General features: G+C 42.7%; 1 protein-coding gene across 1 annotated transcript; it reads right to left on the reverse strand.

The window, feature by feature from the left end:
• Positions 1–9,667: 9,667 nt before the first annotated feature.
• LOC124708060 (40S ribosomal protein S3a) lies at positions 9,668–11,833 on the reverse strand. The gene is made up of 6 exons (XM_047239746.1): positions 11,706–11,833; positions 11,493–11,598; positions 10,573–10,710; positions 10,311–10,496; positions 10,022–10,222; positions 9,668–9,937 (listed from the first exon to the last, which is right to left on the reverse strand). The coding sequence occupies exons 1-6, from the start codon at positions 11,762–11,764 to the stop codon at positions 9,833–9,835; spliced, it is 795 nt and encodes a 264-aa protein (XP_047095702.1). The 5' UTR covers positions 11,765–11,833; the 3' UTR covers positions 9,668–9,832.
• Positions 11,834–20,836: the final 9,003 nt, after the last annotated feature.

A 20,836-nucleotide genomic window follows, 5' to 3' on the forward strand; every position in this document is an offset into this window, starting at 1 on the left:
CTACGGACTAAGCCCGTGCCCACTTTGGATAATGTGGTTGCGCGAATAAAAGTCGGGACGGCGAACACTTATACGCAGTGCCCCTTTTTAGAAACCAATACTTTTTCCCGCAACACCTTGGTTGTTCAACAAACAGCCATATACCACTTTCCCAAACATTCTTGTCAAGGTCCTTTGTTTTCTTAAACCATACACTTGGGTTAGCTCACCCAAGGTTTTCATAAACATTTACAACAAGGTAAACCTTGAGGGGTTCCCAACCTATAGTTTCATGAGAAAGAACTAATACCACACCATGGCCGAGATGAGAGTCATCACGCCGTGAGAGGTATATGTGAGTGGCATAGAGAGGATCATACTTGCTTAAGGTAAGCATGTATGAAGATAACATAGGGTGGATCAAACTTTCAGATTTGTGGTACTACTATACAACTTGGGTGGTGAAGGTGTACTACCCATCCAACATTCATAAGGGTATACGGCATACTTCTCTCAAGTTGAGAATTACACCAAGCTCCATGACTTTGATACCTCTAGACTCAACAAAGTGGTAGGGGTGTGATAAAAACCTCTAATTTGGAATAGGACATGCTCATGCCGAGCATACAAGTAGACCCAAGGGAATAGCATGGCCATGATGCCATGCATCCCTCCAACATGTGAGCAAAGGTGGAAAACCACCACAAAGAAGTACCCCAATTACAACCATACATAAACCAATATAGAGAGATCAACACATATCGGAATAAGATGCTTTGGGACATCAACAAATGACATCCAACACAACATCAATCAGAGTTCAAAGATGGCTTGCCTTGGTTGGCTTGTCCCTGGTCCTCCTCAAATCCTTCTCCAAAGTCCTCCCCTTCAACTTCTCCCTCGTTCGTATCTAGCGTCGCCAAAGTAAACGATGCATACAATCAACATATAACTCAAGAACCAAGAATAAATAAATGAAAGATGAAAATATGCAGGGGAGTAGTTTGACAGTAATAAGGCATGGTTTGGCCATTTTGATAAACAAAAAGTATCATGGTTTATTCAAAAACATCAAACTCTAATCCTATTATTGCATGTGACACACATACAATCATAACCAGAGACGAAACATCACTAACAGAGGCTACTGGTATTTTTCCTAGATGCACAGTAACAAAACAAGACTAACCCAATTAGAATTACTCAAAAACATTTATTTTTCAATTTTAGAGACTAGAAATACTAACCAGAAACAGAGATCAAGTTTTAATTTAAAAATTCGCACAAAAATCCTAAAAATACAAGGCCAGTGGCATCTGAAAGATAATTTCATACTGGTTCTAATGCAATTGGAATCACATCAATCGGAGCTACCAAACTATTTTTATTAGCAAAACAGTACACTGGCAGATTTCTATTTTTAATTTCTGTTTAACAAATTTTCAAACAATAAAATGGGCGGGAATGCCCTGGGCCGTGCGGTGCTGTGCAGATGGGCCAGCCCAGTGGGGCTCTCCGGTGGTCGGAGAAAAAGGGAGAAAAAGAAAAAAAGAAAAAGGAAAAGGGCCGGGGCCGGGGCCCGTGGCGGGCCAGGCCGTGCATGGCCAGCGTGGCTGCATGGCCCATGCAGCCGTTGGATCTGGATCCGACGGCCAAGAGCCGTCGCGTCCACGACGCGCGCGAGGCGCTCGCCGGCGTGGAGGAGGAAAGGGGTGGCCAGGGGCTTACCGGCGGCCTGCGGTGACGTGGCTCGACGTAGGTGGCTAGGCGGCGTGGGGGTGCGGCTCGTGGACGTCCTGGCGGTGCTCGGACACGTCGGCGTCGTCTTGCTTGGCGGCGTCTGTGTCACGAGCATCGCCGGTGCGTTGTCGTTGTCGTCGCTCCGCTGCATATCTGCAAGGCAGAGGGCAACGGAGAGGGTTAGGGGTGGTAGGAGGTGCTGCTGGTGACGAAGGGAAGAGGGGGAGCGGCAGGGGAGTGGCGTCGTCGACGGCTCCTCCTCGTCACCTTCACGGTGACCACGGCGGCGATGGTCGTCAGGTGGCAGTGGCAGCGGCTCGAGCTGCTGCTCGAGCAGCCAGGGAGTGGGAGAGGCAGCCTGGCGGCGTAGTGAGTGGGGGAGCTGAGGAGGAGAGGGTGGCGTTTGGGTGGGTTTTATAGGCGGAGAGAGGCGCGGGTAGTGGGAGGGGCGGTGGTGACGTCCAACCGGTGGCCAAGGGCTGGCGTCACGCGTCCGCCCCACCGTGACGTCGCCCTGGTGCGTCAGTGATGGGAGGGAGCCGAGGCGGTGCGCGGCAGGTGAGGCTGATGGCGGGCGACGCGAGGCGTCGAGCCATCATGGCGCTTGACCAGCGTGGCGCGCGCGTGTGTTTAGTGGCTAGGGTTTTTGGGCGCGCGCGAGAGAGAGAGAGGGGCCGGTGGCGTTTGGGCCAGAGAGGGGAGAGGTAAAGGGGTTAGGGTTGGGCTAGGGCAAGGAGGGAGTGGTGGCATCGGCCACGGCCCAAACCAGAGGAGAAAAGAAGAGAGGGAGAAGAAAAGAGAAGAGAGGGGGAAGTCTCCCCTCTTCTTACCTCTCGGCCAAACTCCAAGAGAGAAAAAGAGAGAAGAGAAAAAATAAGGGGCAGGGGTGAAAAGAGAGAAAAGGGCCATGCCAAGGCTTGTGCCAAGTTTTGGTATCAAGTGCATAAGCACATGTGTTGAAAAAAGAAAAAATAAAAGGGACAAACAAGGGGTGTTGGTGTTGGTGGTGTAACCCTCGGTGATGAGATGGCATCATCCAAATAAGGGAGAGAAGTGTTCCCCCTTATTAAGATGGTGATGGTCAACAACAAAAACTAGGGTTTTTAGAGGAGAGGAAAAATACTAATTAAGGTTGGTGTCAACACACAAAGGGTCAAACCCTACTGATTTAAATGAGGTACTAAAATATTAAGCAAGGTAACTCTCTTATTTAAGAATCCTAATGAAAATTTTAAGACCAGACCACACATAAACACAATTAAAAACTCTAGCAGACATAAAATGAAAAGTTTTTATTGGTCCAAAAAATTTAAGTAGGAGAAAAATGCAGGTTCTGAAAAATGGGGTGTTACACATTCGCAGTTCCATATCCTGGAACAGGGAGTGACAGGTCACCACGGAAGTGTGTTGCTTTACCCATAAGAGATCTTAACCTTGTTGCCAACTGGGCAGCTTTTCCGTCCACACTTCCGTGGTGTGAGGCCAGGTATAAGGTCCTAGCCAATCATTATGTTTCTCCGCGACCCGGAACACCCACCCTTTGTTGCAATTCTAACCATGGGTCCTCGCCGGCCAGCGTATCCATAGGATACCATCCGACCTCGACTACTATCAGGTTTCCTGACCCGATACCTTCGCCGGTCATTGCAACCCATCATAGACCGCATTACCATAGGGACTTAGGGCTCCCCAACCACTCCGCTTGTCCCTCGGGATTCAAGTGACTACGGTAAGCGCATCCCTTGATGAACGAGAGGGAGAAACACAACTGACTACACCGTCCCATTCCAGATCTTATGGTTAACACGGTTGTTACGGCACAAGAATCACTGGACGACATTTGTTGTTTAATCCTAGATGGATACATACCCTTGCAATGGAACCTCCACCATACTCATACCATGGTTCCATTGCCCACCACATAGTCATATTCATAATTGTGAAGATAGCAATTTTACTTTTTATGCAAGAGTGATAAGTATAGTACTTTGCAAGTAATTTGGTAAAAATACTCAAATTGACATGAGCAAGTGATGAACTTGCCTGGCGACTGCAATGTAGTGCAGTTGGATTGTTTGGACTGACCCTGATCCTCTGTTTCTGAAAGATAGCATCATTGTCCGATAAGGGCAATGGTTAAAGATTCCAAATATGCATGCTTTCAGATTTTAGGGTTTGGTTCCCCCTTCCCGGTGTTTTGTTATTTTATGTCGGAGGTGGCTAATAAGAACAATTTAGGAATACTCCTTAGGAGTAAAATACTATCTTGGAATATTGCCAAGGTGTTTTTATGTCCAAAATAATTTATGGACTTATTTTTATCATTAAAAATATGGAGTTTATTTTTAATGATTATTATTAAATCTTTATTCTTTGCATTTAATAATGGTTCAATTTTATTTGTCTCAAAAATTCCATTTCATATTTTATTATGATAGAGAATTTTATTCTAAGTGGTTTACATATTTTTTCTTTATTTTTTAGAGCTATATTTAATTTATAAAATTCTGTGAAAGTTTCAATTTAAATGGCAATTTGGAAATGACCAAATTGCCCCTCGGGCCCACCTGTCAGGACGCCGGAGCTGGTTAGGTTGGACAAGCCCGTTGGGCTCGGTCCAACCGACCCAGACGCGCTCGTCGTCGCCTCCTCGACCTAACCCTAACTCCACGCACGTTCTGCGACCCGTGGTCGCCGCCGCCGTCGCCGCTATGTTCCGGCCGCCTCCGGCCATCTCCAGCGACAAGATTGGTCGCCATCGAACCGCGTCGATCTGCGATTTGAGGTCGCCTCCGTTCTCCCCCAACCCTACTGCAACTAGGGTTGTGCGGTGCTCGCGGTGATTCGTCGCTCGCCGGCGCTCCTGGGCGCTGTGGTGCTGTCGTGTGCCTCGTCGTCGTGGTGCTGGAGCACTTGTGCTCGGCGACGCCTGGCTTGTCCGCGGCTTGGCGCTGCCGTGGCCGGGTTGTGCCGCCACGAGGACACCGTGGTACTTCTGCTCCAGGTATGCCTCCTCTCTGCTCCTCTTTCTCCTATTCTTCTCCTCTTCGTCTAGCTCAAGCTATGGTTGCTCCTCCACTTGGAGATGTTGCCATGCCGTGTTGCTGCTGCTGTGCTCTCTGCTGATGTTGTGGTGTGCTAGGTGCTGCTGCTGCTCTACTAGCCATGTCCTAGGGCCATGTTGTTGCTTGTTGTATGCCCTGGATTTCTATTGCTGTTTATCCATGTTGTGGTTTATGCTAATGGTTGCCTAGATGCTTGTCTGGCCAACCCTAGCTACTGTTGTTGCTTAATTTATATGCTCATGTCACTGTTAGTAGTTCTGGCTTCCCTGGCTTACTACTGCTAATAGTTCTTGCATTTAGCAAGTGCCAGTGCTCCCTGTGTGATGATTATTGAGCTCTGGCTCATGGTAGGGCTCTGCTTGGCTTGGTTGTTGCATATATGCATCAATTCCTGGATGATATGCTTCTGGATACAATTATAAATCATCTGTTTGATTATCTGTGATGCAATTGTTGATTAACTGTGGCTTTGGATGATCCTGTGATCATCAGGGCTTCAGATCTAGATCCTCACCAAGTACTGGTGGTTGTTGTTGCTTGTGGAAGCAATAGTGGTGGCTGGTTGATTGATTTGAGCCCCTGGTTGCATCTGTGTGAGCTATTTCTATTACTTGTGCTTGTCAGTGAAGCTTTGCTTCCTATTTCTGACAAACAAACATGATCTACTTGATGCAGTAGTGATCTTGTGCATCATATGCACCCACTGGATGGAAACCAACATGTGTTCGTACCTCCTGTGATGCTTGAACTCCTTGGAGTGATGATAGGCTTCTCTGGTTGGCTTTTGTGTGTGGCTGGGTAGTTGGTGTGACCCTAGCAGTGCTTGGCCTGCTAGAAATGGTTACTCCTACCTCTTTCGTATGCTTCTGTGTAATATTACTGATAGTTATTCAAGTGCTTCCAGTAAATTTGATGTTGAAATGAAAATAGACATATAAATGTCTATATTCTGATGGTATAGCTAGCTATAGGGTGCTAGGTGAGTCTGGCTGGCTAGATAGGGATCAAATCCATGCTGGATTTCTTTGGTTATGTCGATGATTATCATGTTGAGTTAATCAGTGTTCCCTTGGATGAATTCCTACTGGCTTATACCTTATTTTATTTGCACCATACGGCTGGTAGCCAAATGATGATACAAACAGGGTATCTCAACCCTCTTGCTTATGTGGCTTATGCATATGCTGGATTAGTATGAGCAAAACACTGCTTGCTCATGATTCTTTGGTATACCTCTCTCCAGCTCCTAGAAAACGTGTTGATGTAGTGGTTTTGCTTCTGGTTGATGTCTTAAGCTTGCCCTCCTCCTCCTCCTCCTCCTGGCTAGCTTGTGATGCTCTACTCCATCAGTGTTTGTTCTACAGCAAGCAGTCCTTGGTGGAACTGATTCTGGATAGTTTGGCTGGCTGTGTTGTTCTTGTTGGTCTTGTGTCCTTACCCTATGGAGCTGCTGTCAATGAATAGCTAGGGTTTGCTTGTGAAAAGGTTTTATACTGCCCCTCTCCTTGCTTCCTTGGTCGACAACACTGCCTGGCACCATTTTGGTGACTCTCCCCTGGCCTGTGTGTGTTGTTGGGCATGCAGCATGCCTTGTGAGCTGCTTGTGAGTTCCCTAGTTGGAACTTGGGATTTGGCTCGGCTGGTTTGGGTATTATCCATCCAAAATTTCTTTTCCTTGACTAACCTGCCAAGTGGCTTTGCCGCATGGCCTAATTTGTATTTCATTTTGTTGTGTTTATATGCACGGATCAATTGGGTGCTCAAGAGGATCTCAATCAAGTGTTGATCATGAAATTCATGAAGATTTTCTTATGTAGTTTAGCATTCTATAATTATTTGTAATTTTTATTTTCTTTTTCATTTATTCAATTTCTGTAATGTGTTGTCATATTTATAATTCAAATGGATATTGTAAATGACAATGTATCTTGTGTGTTAATCAATAAAGCTCAAGTTTTCCCTAATGAGCTTTTAATATATGTTCTATTCTTTTATATTCTTGATTTTCCAATTGCTTAATGAATTATCCATTATTTGAATTATAATATACCTAATTGATGTTTGAATTTGAAATTCAAACCTAACTTGTTTGAATTCAATCAGGCAACTTAAGTTGAAAAGTGGATTGTTCCCCCCTCTTCTCCAAAACCCTAAGTTGAGATTAGTTAGGTCCAAGTTTATCGCACTCTCGAAACGCTAACCCTATCTGGTGTCGAGAGAGAAACTTGTTCCCCCTAAGATGCAGTTTTTCAATAAAGCGCGAAATTTCTCCAGATTTTACGATGCAATGCACATATCTTTCTAAATTCTACCCCTCGATCGTCTCGAATCCTGGGATATTACAACGCGTGTCCGGCAATCCCGGTTAGATTGACACGATCGGCAGAAAATAAAAAGGCCAAAAGAGATCTATTGATTATGCTCCTCTTGCCGTGGTACTTTAAATTTTCTAACTTTTCTTTCTTTCCCAAACATACATAGACAACATATATGACTCTAGGTTTCTTTTCCTAATTTTTGCACGTGCATGCTTTTTCCCTTTAAAATTCGTAGGACATACAAATCTCAACACTTATGCAACTAAAAATCCTTCAAAAACAAAACTTCCATACCCTGCAGCTTTTAAGAGGTTAGTGAAAAGAATCGACCACATGTTTAGGAGCGCAGTGACATTCTCGCTAAAAAAAAAAAACCATGTTTCACGCGTGAGTGTTTCATTAATAAAGAGAAATATTCGTTCAGTTGGGGTCACGTTTCGACGTGTGTTCTCGACGAATCAGTTTCTCAGACAAAGTATCTCGAAGGTGTTCATAGAGGTAGCATGTGCGTTTATGAGTTCATAGAACCGGGTGTATGTACTTAGTGAGCATTTATATTGTACTGTGTTTCGTAAAAAAAAAGATGGTGTAAAACGGGCAACTTCTACGATATACCATTCAATAAATACTATGAATTATTTCGATCGGTTGTTCAAACATGTGAATCAGATCGGTCGATTGATCAAATCGGATCGGTTGATCGAGCATTAGAGTTGTCTCGGCTGTGACAACAAATAATGCACATTGTATAAGGTTGTACCACTGATTCTAAAGAAAAATGAGGACCATATGACCATACATCCTGGACATACACATTGTAATTATATTTCATTTATTCTAGTTTTGGATAGAGTCATCTTTCGTTATTAATCCGTTGCAAGACACGAGTATTATGCTAGTATAGCTATTATGCTGAGCATTGTATGTACTCCCTCTATTCCTTAAAAAAAACCAGCTCTGTTCCTAGAAAACATGAATCTATAGCTAAAACATGTCTATATACAGATATTTAGAGCATTTTTTACGTTTACTAAGTTGGGAAGCTTTTTCTAGAAGGGGCTGTTCCTAAAAAAAACTACCTCTGTTCCTAGAATAGAGATAAATCTATAGCTAAAACATGCCTATATACATTCCAATCTAGATATTTAGAGCATTTTATTACATTTAAAAAGTCGGGAAGCTTTTTCTATAAGGGGTAGATATGTTAAACATTTTACTACGGTACCATTTAGGCTAGCCATAGTGCTAGTATCATAGCTAGTATCATGCATCCTAACCCCACCAAAAATGCTGATGTGGCAGGTAATTATGGATGAGAGAGGTGATTAGAGTATCATAGGTAGATACTGTATCATAGCGCACATCACAAGAAAAGTTAGTATCAAATAAATCTTGTACACAAATATGTATTGGGATTCTACAAATCAATTAATATAGCAAAACTATGATACTAGTCTATGATACTATGCATTATGGATCTAGTATCATAGAAAAGTATCATATACATAATAGGGAAATTCAATTTGGCACATGGGAGCATATGCTCCTGCCACCGGAAAAAACATTTTGAAATGTCAAAAAATTCGAACAAAAAATTTCTCGCTTACGTATCGACATTTTACGTGCGCACATCAAGTTTTGCGAAAAAACGATATTTTGTGTGACTTGTGTAAAAAAGACAAACAAAATGTCTCATACACAACCTTTTTCTACATCAAAATTTGTCTTTTTTGCGGATAACACTCAAAATGTCGGTTTTCTGTGGAACCACTTTGTGAACATGTAAAATTTTGAGATGTACCCACTAAATTTTGTGTTCAAATTTTTCAACATTTTAAAAATGTATTTAAAACGAAGTTTAAAAACCGGGAGCATATGCTCCCGGGTGCCAAAACATCACTCCCATAATAATACTACTACCTCCGTTTCAAGGAATAAGGCGCACGCGCATCCCAAGACGAACTTTGACCATAAAAATTGAGCAACACAATCTAAATTATATTATATGTAATTAGTATCATTGGATTCGTATTGAAAAGCACTTTTTAATGATATTAATTTCATACAAACATTCTTTATCTATTTGAAGTAATTCTTGGTCAAACAAAAAGCTCGTAAAACGAGGGCGCCTTATTTTTGAAACGGAGGTAGTATATGATAGTACCCACTATGGCCAGCCTTACTAACATATTTGGAGCATTTTATTACATGTACACTCCAGCGGATTACTCGTCAACTTTGACATCTGGCATGGAGGTCAACTCATCTGGCATGGAGGTCAACTTTGACATCGCATTCGACTCCACCAAGTAGAAACACAGTTTGAAATGGCCAATTTATCTGAGTAACGTTGGATCGAATGATCTTGCTTTACTCCAGGGAAATTGCTTTCCAAACGTGAAGCATATAGAACTATAGTACTGTATAACACTTTCAGGATTCAACAGGAAAAAAGGAATTAAGCAACATGAGTCAAGCTGAGCAAAACAATGATAGCCTATGAGGATGGGTGAGCATTGGCAGTGCATAATACTCATAACAGAAGATATACTAAACTAAAACGGATTCAAACATTCAAACAGGAAGTCATGAAACCAGAGTCGCCAACAAGTTCCTTGATTAGTTACTCAGAAACAAACTCCAACAGATAGATGATCAAAAAGCAGGTATCAAATCTGAATCAAGTATTGGAACAGGACACATCTTCTGAATCAAGAAACTACACAAACTCTACTCAGCAGCTGCTGCAACCTCCTCTGTTGCCATCGCCTCATCTCCCTCAGCCGGCCTATCGACCTTCACACCGACATCCTCCTTGTTGTAGTCACCATGTACCTGTGAACCACCACATTGCATCAATAGATGCACAACAGGAAAGCTAAATTCACATAGATTGAAATTGGTCACAGGATCATATACCTCCATCAACTTCCCAATATCGAACTTCGGTGCCTTCAGGATCTTGACCTTGCGGACATAGACATTCTGGAGAGGGAATATACCTGCTGTTGCCTTCTCAATATCCTTTCCAATGACCTCAGGAATGAATTTTGCAACCAGCTCCTTCAAGTCGCAGGTTGAAGCATGGTTGGCCATAATCTCAACCATCTTCCGGCGAATCTAATTATACAAGATGATAATTATGTAAGCAAAGCTTGACAAAGCACAATCATCTCAAGAATATGTAAACACACAGAAATTCAAATACCTGTCTGATCTGGCTGGCCTGAGCATAGCAAGTACGCTTCACCTGGTTGGGACGTCTCTTGGTGAAGCCAATGCAGAACAGCCGGAGCATGTAATTGTCAGTGGTCTTAACATCAACATGGGCCTCAATCAGTGTCTGCCACTTCTTTACAAGTGACCTAAGCTTGTCGGTGGTGAAATCCATCCCCTGCAACAGAAAACTAGTCAGAGAACACAAGACAACACAAACAGCATCGGAATACACAATCAGCAGTCATTATTACCCAAAAGTTTGTGAGCACATTCTTTCCTTGCACATCCTCTGCACGAAGTCTGATCTTCCTGAAAGCCTGGTCCTCGTCACCTTGGAGGTCTGCCAAGGAAACCTCAAAAACTCTGTGCTTGAGACCCTCAGATGCAATCTGAAGACAAATAATGAGAACTAATAAGACATATGAATCATCAACTAATATCAAAGAGCAACTGGACAGTGAAATGGAACGGTTAAAACTAGTATTGGGCAAAGTGAAGAGTTCAATTTCATGAAAGATTGTATGATAAAAACTTGGGTCTCATAAGACAAAACTAACACAAATAAAACTGTGTAACAGTTAACCCATCAGAATCAAGATAAAAGGACTCTAATCAGAACTGGGGAAAATAACTATAATAGACAACAGAGTTATTGTAGTCAGCGGAAATTGAAGTGGCTGAGGATGCAAAATAATGTTCGATTCAATATCTAAGCAAATGCAGCAGGGTACAACTTGTCAATTGTTTAAGGGGAGCAGTATATATGTTCATCGAGTATGTCAAAACTGGCCAAGAATGGAAGTAAATAGCAGAAGTTATAGATTACATAGAACATTTCAACATTATGCAGCAAAACTAGTATAGACAACAGAAGGTTGTGACTGCTGCAAGAACTCCCAAGGGATCTAGTTTGAAGAACACCAAAAAACATACATGTACTAGAAGAAAATAAAAAAGCAATAGTACACTGATTAAAAGATGGATCGAATATCTCAAGGCCTAGAGAACAGTAATCGCCTAAACAGGTAGCAGGGGTAAGAGTGAACTACTTATAGATCTTTAGAAGCACCACAGGTCGAAACAAGAAAACACGAAGCAGTCGGCCTAGAAACATAAGGTTTGGCCAGCAGCACGGGACAAGATGAAAAAGTTGGGCTCAGAGCAAACTAACCTTGGTACCCTGGGTCCTGGAGACGAGGGTCATGCCGATGTTGCGGGTGTTGAACAAGGTCGGCGCCTTGATAGAGTACCAGTCCTTCTTGGTGAAGGGATCAACGCTGCATAGGCATAGACGAACACAAAGAGAGCGACAAATCAGAATCCCACTGCGAGAACTGGAAACAACTCGGTGAAGCTGAGATCAGGGAGGGCACGCGGTGCTTACGCCTTCTTCTTGCTGCCTTTCCGACCTTTGGAGATCCTCTTGTTCTTCCCGACAGCCATGGCTGCGAGGGGAGGGTGGCGGCGCGGCCTTCTGGTGCTAAGGGGTTAGGGTTTGGATTTCTTCTAGGCGCAGCGTGCAAGGCAGCGAGATCGGGGGTGGAGAAGATTATATAGGGGAGGGTGGAATCAATAGCGGAGGGCTGAGATGAGGTTAGGGAATGCACGGACGGCCTCGATTATCTATTACCCGTTTGTAGTGTTTTGGGCTGGTATCCCGATTGGGCTGTATAAAGGCCTGTCCATTTAACCGTACGTAGGGAATTGGCGCATGGACTGCGGTCCGATTCGGGTCCGGGGAACGTCTCCAAAATCGTACAGCCTCGAGGAATACATCATCGTTGGATCATCTATTTGCTGTGGTCTTTTTTTTTTTTTTGATAAGGGAGCATCGCTCCAGCCTCTGCATCAATTGATGCACACGGCTTCTTTATTATTAATCAAAAATACGAGTTCAACAAAGATCAATTATTACAATCAATCAAAATGTAGAGTCGATACTAAGATCAACCAAAAGAAAACACGGCTTATAGAAGAGCTATGCATTGGCTATTCTATTAAGATGCCGCCACCCAGTAGCCTGGAAAAAGCAATCCTAAGCAACCACTAGCATCCAGTAACCATATCCTCCCGCAACTCCAATGGAAGGAGGAAAACCCATTGTTGAATCCAATGAGCAGCCCGTCGGATAACCTGCAAGTATTCTTATTAAAAACGAGATCATTGCGACTTGTCCATATAGACCAACAAATCGCAGAAATGCCAAAGCGAATCTTTTGTTTGTCAGTCTTTGGAACTCCATTCAACCAATTACCAAACATATTAGTAACATTGGATGGTGGAGGAATATTATAAGAGAGATAAATGATGCGCCAAATCATTTGTATAAATGGACAAGCAATGAACAAATGATTAACTGTCTCAGTAGAATCACAAAAACAACATTTTTTACATCCATTCCACTTCCGTTTAGCTAAGTTATCCTTAGTAAGAAGCACCTTATTACTAAGGAACCACATGAAGATCTTAATTTTAAGGGGAATCTTAATTTTCCATAGATATTTCCTGAGATAAACTGTATGTCCATTCATTAAATCAAGATACATAGACTTAATTGAAAAAATTCCCGAATCAGTGAGTCTCCAAATAAACTTATCAGATTCAAAAGTTAAAGTAATTGTCATTAATCGTTGACAAAGATGTAACCATTGCAACCATTTTTGATCATTGAGACCTCTTCTAAAAGAAATATTTATAGGAACCGTGGCAAATACTGTTGAAACCAAAACATTTTTATGTTGTACAATGTTGTACAGGGCCGGGTATTGATGTGAAAGAGGCAAAATTCCCAACCAAATATCCTCCCAGAACCTCACACTTGTTCCATCTCCTATTTTAAAGTATCCTCTCTTAAAAAAGTCATTCTTAACATGCATCGGCCCTTTCCAAAAATGTGAATATGTGGGTTTAGCTTCAACTTGAGCTAAAGTTTTGTTTTTTAAGTATTTGTTAAATACCAATTGCTGCCACATACCCTCCTCAGAAAGGAGTTTAAACAACCATTTGCTAAGTAAACACTTATTCTTTAGCTCTAGAACCTCAATACCCAGCCCTCCTTGATCCTTAGGTCTACAAATAATATTCCATTTCGATAATCTATATTTCTTTTTATTTTCATCAGATTGCCAGAAAAAATTAGATCGATAATAATCTAGTCGTTTTCGCACTCCAACAGGAATTTCCAAAAAAGAGAGCATAAACATCGGTAAACTCGTGAGGACAGAATTAATCAGGACCAACCTATCACCATATGATAACATTTTACTTCGCCAACCTCCAAGTTTAGATGCAAAACGACACTCAATGGGGTTCCACTCCGCATTTCTTAAAGTCTATAATGTATCGGAATTCCCAAATAATTGAAAGGTAGGGATCCAGACTCACACCCAAAAATATTTCTATATTGGTGCTCCATGTCTGCAGCCTTTTCAAAACAAAAAATTTCACTTTTATGGAAGTTTATTTTTAAACCAGATAATTGTTCGAAGATACATAAAATCAACTTCATATTGATCGCTTTTGCAATATCATGTTCTAAGAACAAAATTGTATCATCAGCATATTGGAGAATAGAAATTCCACCATCTATCAAATGTGGTATCAAACCCCCTACTTTTCCATCCTCTTTAGCTCTTGCAATCAGAATAGCTAACATGTCCGCAACAATATTAAAAAGAATTGGAGACAAAGGGTCCCCTTGTCTCAAGCCTTTCCTAGTTTGGAAATTGTGTCCAATATCATCATTGACCCTAATTCCCACACTCCCGCCTTGTACGTAATGTCTTATCCTATCACACCATGTTGGATCAAAACCTTTCATTCGTAACACCTGCTGCAGGAAGGGCCATTTAACTTTGTCGTATGACTTTTCGAAATCAATTTTAAAAATTACCCTGTCCAATTTTTTTCTATGCAATTCATGAATAGTCTCATGCAGAACCACTACGCCTTCTAAAATGTGTCTCCCAGGAATAAAAGGCGTTTGTGTTGGTCTAATAAATTTTTGTGCGACATCAGAAACTCTGTTGGTGGCGACTTTAGTAAAAATTTTGAAACTGACATTCAACAAACAAATCGGCCTATATTGCTGAATCTGTGTCGCATTTTATTTTTTGGGGAGGAGAGTTATTACTCCAAAATTGAGTTTATACAAAGGCAGCTCCCCTTTTTGGAAGCACTCAAATAAAGCCATTAGATCTAATTTGATCACTTCCCAAAAATGTTGGTAAAATTCTGCAGGAAAGCCATCAGGACCTGGGGATTTATTATGTTCCATTTGAAAAACAGCCTTACGAACCTCCTCCATCGAGAAGTCAGCAATTAAAAGGCTATTCTCCTCCGCAGACAACTGCGGAATATCATCAATTCTTTCTTCATCTAATGCGACCGAACTAGGGACCGGCTCTCCAAACAGAGTTTTATAATATTCTGTAATATACACTTTTAAATTTTCCTCTCCCACAATAGTACCTTCCTCTTGCTCCAATTGGTATATTTTCTTTTTCCTATGTTTACCATTTGCAATGAGATGAAAGTATTTTGTATTATCTCCTCCTTCCTGAATATATTTTACTTTAGCTCTTTGCGCCCATTTCATCTCCTCTTCCCGGCATAATTTATTTAAATTATCATTCGCCTTTTTTAATATATTCCGCTCATCCGTTGACAGCGGTATAGTTTCCGCTTTGATGTCAAGGGCATCTATGATAAGTAAAAGCCTCTCTTTTTCTTTTTTATATCTTCCACTTAATTTTTTTGCCCAACCCCGTAAGAAACGCCGCAAATGTCTAATCTTATTTTGCCAAGTTTGGATAGGGGTTTTCCCAACAGGACCTGCAACCCATTCGGCTACAATTAAATAATAAAATCCCACCTGTTCTAACCAAGCCAATTCGAATGAGAAACGCGCCTTATTCACAATGTGTGCCTGACGACCAGCGTCTATCAGCAAAGGAGTATGATCCGATCCAGAACGAGTCAAAGCCCGGACCGATACCAAAGGAAATTTTTGTTCCCATTCTACACTAGCAAGCACTCTATCCAATTTTTCATATGTAGGTGTTGCTCTTCTGCTATCCCATGTGTATTGTCTCCCAGACAACATAATTTCTCGTAAGTTTAGATTTTCAATGATTGCATTAAAGATAAACGGCCAGCGAGGATTAAAATTATCATTATTTTTTTCTTCCGGTCGCCGTAGAATATTAAAATCCCCCGCCAAAAGCATTGGTAGGGTTTCAGAATCACACATCCTAACCAACTCGGACAGAAACTCATGTTTATGTTTATCCTGTGCCGCCCCATACACCGGCACTAACCACCATTCGAATCCATCAGATTTAGATTTTACCGACAATTTAACACAAAAATCACCCGTCTCCACTTTATTTTCTTTCAAAGTCATAGTGTTAATTCCTACAAGAATCCCCCCTGACCTCCCATGTGGTGGCAAACAAAACCACTCAAAGTTCTTTCCCGTAGAGAGTTCTCTAAGAAAAGGTATTCCAAAATTCGACCGCCCCGTTTCCAAAAGAGCTATAAAATCCAGGTCATACTCCCTAATGGATTCTTTAACAAACAAATGTTTTCCGGGATCCTTAAACCCCTCACTATTCCATGTAATCCCTCTTAGTTTATGCATTATGATTTCGAAGTCTTAATACTAATACGATTACTCCTCCGCACATTCTTTTTATCATACGATTTTTTACGCCTTTTCTTTTTATCTTTGACATTAGGGGGAGTAACCCGACCTATCTCATCTCCATCCAAAACATCCTCATCCTCTAAATCCTCACACAAATTGGAGGCCCGAGAAACTACCAAAGAAGCCGAGACCAAGTCCTTTTCGAGTAGTTGATCGTTCTTCTCTAACATAAATAAAGTGCGCTCTTTTTCAATATCTAAAATAAATTTAGCAGTAGCAAAACTCTCCAAATTCGATTTTCCCAAAGACACACCCAAAGAAGTAGCATGCTCAATAATTTGGTCATCCGAAAACGAAGATAAAGTAATTGGTTGTGTCATAGACTTACCAATCACAGGCATAGCATCACGCTTCTGAGCCAACATCGTTGCCCTCTCCAATTGTGTTGCATCATAATTTGGTTGGGCACGTAGTCGTCCACTCGACCGCACACCCCGCACCATCTCCTCCTTAATACCACCAAAATCCACAACCTGATCATTGGAGAAATTTTTTTCCTTCTCCAATCTAGCCCCCTGGGTACACATATCCTTTTTATGAATCATATTTGAAATAAAATCTGAAGAAAACGACCCAGACATTCTTAGCACATCGTTTACCTTGTCATGTAAAGGAGACAAAGGCGTTTTGGCCATGTTGATCGACGTCGGCTTGATTGACATGGTTGGCTGTATGGGGCTCGCCAGGCCATGCATACCACGCCTACGAGGAGCCGAGCCATTGATGCTTCTGGGCCGCCAGCAGCGGCCGGCAATGGCCTGCTGGGCGTAACCTCCGTGCGAGCCGCCCAGGTGACAGCAGCACATGACGCCGCAGCTGGGCCACCCGTCCTGGGCGTAACGTCCACCGGCGACGCCCGGCCAGCCCTTGCATGTCTGGAAGCGGGGGTGCCATGCACGCACACGCTCGACGTACGTCGATCATCGCCGCCATTGATCCCCAACTGTGGCACATACACCACAGCCTGATCACTCACCGGCGCAACTTGACTGAAATCATCCAAAACCGTATCAAAAGAGTGAAATAAACGTTTAGGACAAATACACATATTATCAGAACCAATAGATGCATCATCATACCTTGGTGCACAATTGGATTTCGGAATAAGATTACCATTCTTCTCTAGTCCCCCAACAGAAGCATTCTTGACCATGCGCATATCAACCGATTTAGTGTTGGTTTTTGGAGGAGAGTTGGAAGCACCTTTATCCTCATTCACTTCCCCATCATTTTTTGTTCTCTTGACATTGCGATCAGGATCGACATCTCCTTGCTTGTCATGGGTGTTTGAATGGGAATCATCATCTCCCCCATCACCAGGTGCCTCAGACATCGAAACATCCATATTATTCATAAACTGTTCCCCTTCCACCTCAAACCTCAATCGAAAAAACTCCTTTTTTTATCTTCAAATCCCAAGTTTCAGGAATAAGGGCAGTCCAAGCAAGTAATGAGCATAGGGAGAACATTGTGCTGTCTTGTGTAAGATATATCGATTTCCAAAGTTTTACCAAACACATCACCAAGTGCCCAGAGAGCTAAATAATCATCAAGAGCAACAGGTGACGAGGGAACACCTCGACAATGCCTACGTATTGTAGACTTGGGTTTCGGAAGAGAGCGACGATGGAGATTCCGGGAGCGAGATTAAGGCACACGACGTACCCAGCTTCGGGTCCCCTTGGTGGAGGATCCCTACGTGCTGCTAGCAATCCAGTATATGATCATAGATGTGTTTACAGGTTGCCGCCGTAGGCGGGGCTATGTTGTCTATCTGTTGACCTCCCTCTATCGGGTGCCCTGGCTGGCTTTATATATGCAACCAGCCTAGGGTTTTACAAGAGTCCTAGTCGACTACTTCTTCGGGTTGCCTTGTTGGGCCTTCTCCATACTTGGTCTTCTCCATATTGGGCCGAGCCAGGTATACTAATAATGGGTACCCGAAGGGTATGCCCATGTCAGTAGCCCCCGAGTGTCTAGGGAAGTCGAAGACTTGCGTAGAAACTCCAAGCATAACCATCTCCGAAGTCGAAGAAATACAAGGCGAGGTCCATGTCGTAAATTATGTGTAGCGTAGATGATGTCGATGATTCTTGAAATTATCGGGTGCGCGGCAGCGCTCCCAATGGGAGTAGCCCCCGAGTCTATGGGCAAGTGCTTGCACTTGGGCATAGACTCAAGTTTTACTACTCGATGAAGAACTTAACTATATTTCTGGAAGACTTGATGAAATCCATGTGCTCCCGATGGGAGTAGGCTCCACTCGAGTCGTAGAATCGAGTTGAGTCTACAAACCTTAATTGCCGTAGATGTTGTCGAAGTTATCTTTCTATCGGGTGCGCGACCAGCGCTCCCAATGGGAGTAGCCCCCGAGGCTACAGCCAAGTGTTTGCACTTGGGTGTAGGCTCAACTTGCTTTTAATCGACACCACAATTTTTCCTCTTTCTTGTATCTTATCGGGAGGGTGAACAATACTCTCGATAAGAGTAGCCCCGAGCCTATGGGCAGGTGCTTGCACCTGGGCATAGACTCAAGTTGTACTACTCAATAACGAACTGAACCATATTTCTGGGCGCAACCCCTCTTTTTATCTACTCCAGGCCGTTGCTATTTATGTTGTTCAGGGATAATGGTAAATGGGGCTGGTTCATCTGACGGATCAGGTACCAGTTAACTGCTCTTGTGGCAATCCCGCAAGAACCTACTTCAAGATCACGTCCCTGGACATGATCTCGGGACTGGCGTAATTCGTCACGTGCCGCTTAAGGACTTACCATGATCCGAATTCCAGTAATGTTATCGGGTCCACATCGCGTCCGCTGGGATTTTTCTTCACATCTGTTGATGTGGAAAAAAAGTAGCAGAGCGCGGTCTTTGGCGATACCACGCCACAGGACGGATCCCGGGGTCTTACCTTCGCAGAGTTTTGCGGCATTCAGAGATTATTCGCGACTGTGGCGCTCTGAGAATATTTTGTCAAGTGCCTTGTTCGGCTGATGCAATGACCCATTTTGCGGGTTCTTCTATTTTTCTCTCGGGCTTGATGAGACAACCGAATATATTGGCTATTCTATATTGTCGGATACATCACCGATGCTCTTGCTCGGAACAATATGACGAGTCAATGAACCCGAAGATTTGTCCACCTCTTTTTTTTTTGGGTTCCTCCTTGATGAAAATTTCGTCGAGTTCCTCCTTCAGGAAAATTTCTTCGAGTCCTCTTTGAGGATAATTCTTCGGGTCCTCCCTGAGGACAATTATTCGGGTCCTCTTTGAAGATAATTCTTCGGGACCTCCTTGAGGATAATTCTTCGGGACCTCCTTGAAGATAATTCTTCGGGACCTCCTTGAAGATAATTCTTCGGGTCCTGCTTGAAGATAATTCTTCGGGTCCTGTTCTTTCTTGAAGACAATTTCGTCGAGTTCTCCCTGTAGACAATTTCGTCGGGTTCTCTCTTATATACTTTGAATTTTGTTTTCTCCTGCACAAATAAACAAACTTTTTCTCTCTTTCCCTTGACTCTCTTTTTCGCATGCGGTGTCAGATGCTCAGATTTGATGATATGTAAAGTGGATATACGCCGCGCAGCCCCCAACTGTCGGGTGCGACGAAAGTAAACGATAATCAACTTTGTGCAAAATAAAAGAAAACTTAGCTTTTTGGACACGACGAAGTCGATGCATGATGAAGTCTTCGAGTGTAGATAAGAAATCTAGCCAAAGTAGAAACCACCAAATAACAAAAGTGGATGCCGCGAAATTGTTGATGAAGAAATAGCCGAGCCCCCGAGCGTTGCTGAGGTAATGTCATGATTGTTGTGTCGCAGTCGTGACCCGAGGCGAAATCGTTGTCGAGCCCCCGAGCGTTAGGCGTGACGTCGAAATAAGTTGATGGAGTCATCCGGCGTCATATAAGATGAAGCCATTTAGGATGAAGCCGTTGACAATAATATAATATGAATCCACTGAAAATTTACGCCATTGGAGAGGAAACCATTGAAGATTACACCATTAAAGATAAAGTACTTGGAGATGAATCCAAGATGAAGTATTTGAGATGAATCCTCATTGAAGATTACGCCATTAAATATGAAGCATATATTGAAGATGAATCCGCTGATATCATAGAGGATGAATCCATTGACCCGAAGAAAATAAATCCAGTAATAATCATATATGATAAATCCACTAACCCGGAAATGCGTCGGGTAGTATTATATTAGAGAAAATCAATGATAACCTTAAAAGATGAATCCACTCACCCAGATGTGCACCGGGTAGTATTTTATAAGAAGAAATCAATAATAACCATATAGATGATCCCACCGAAGAAGACAAATCCAGTAAGCCAAAGAAGATAAATCCACCGAAAGTGCACGAGGTCGGTATTATATAACTTGCCGCAAAATCCATGCAAACAATGGTAACGTTTCAGTCCTTCATGCATAGTAGTGCTTGGCTTATCGCATAGGTTCATAACTTTTCCAATATTTATAATTGAAGTCAAAGTAAATGGTCTTGCCTACGATCGGTCCATGGATTTATAATCATTGCTGCTTTTTGATCCGGCGAATCAGTCAATGTGCCGAGTCATCGGATGGAGTTGACGGAATCGCGGCGATGAAGTCATGCGGAGCTTAGCTGAAAGTTGTCGATGCGCATGGATGTCAAGGTTGATGGTAGCTCGCTGTTGCCAGTACTTGACGTCGTTGACGGCCACCGTTGAGATGGAGATCGCTGAAGCCAAGTCAAAGGTGATTGAGGCGAAGTTGTAGTTTTTCGAGTTGTCCCTTCGGCGTGAAGTAGA

This window comes from Lolium rigidum, chromosome 4 (assembly GCF_022539505.1).
Source record: "Lolium rigidum isolate FL_2022 chromosome 4, APGP_CSIRO_Lrig_0.1, whole genome shotgun sequence".
Lineage (NCBI taxonomy): Eukaryota > Viridiplantae > Streptophyta > Magnoliopsida > Poales > Poaceae > Lolium > Lolium rigidum.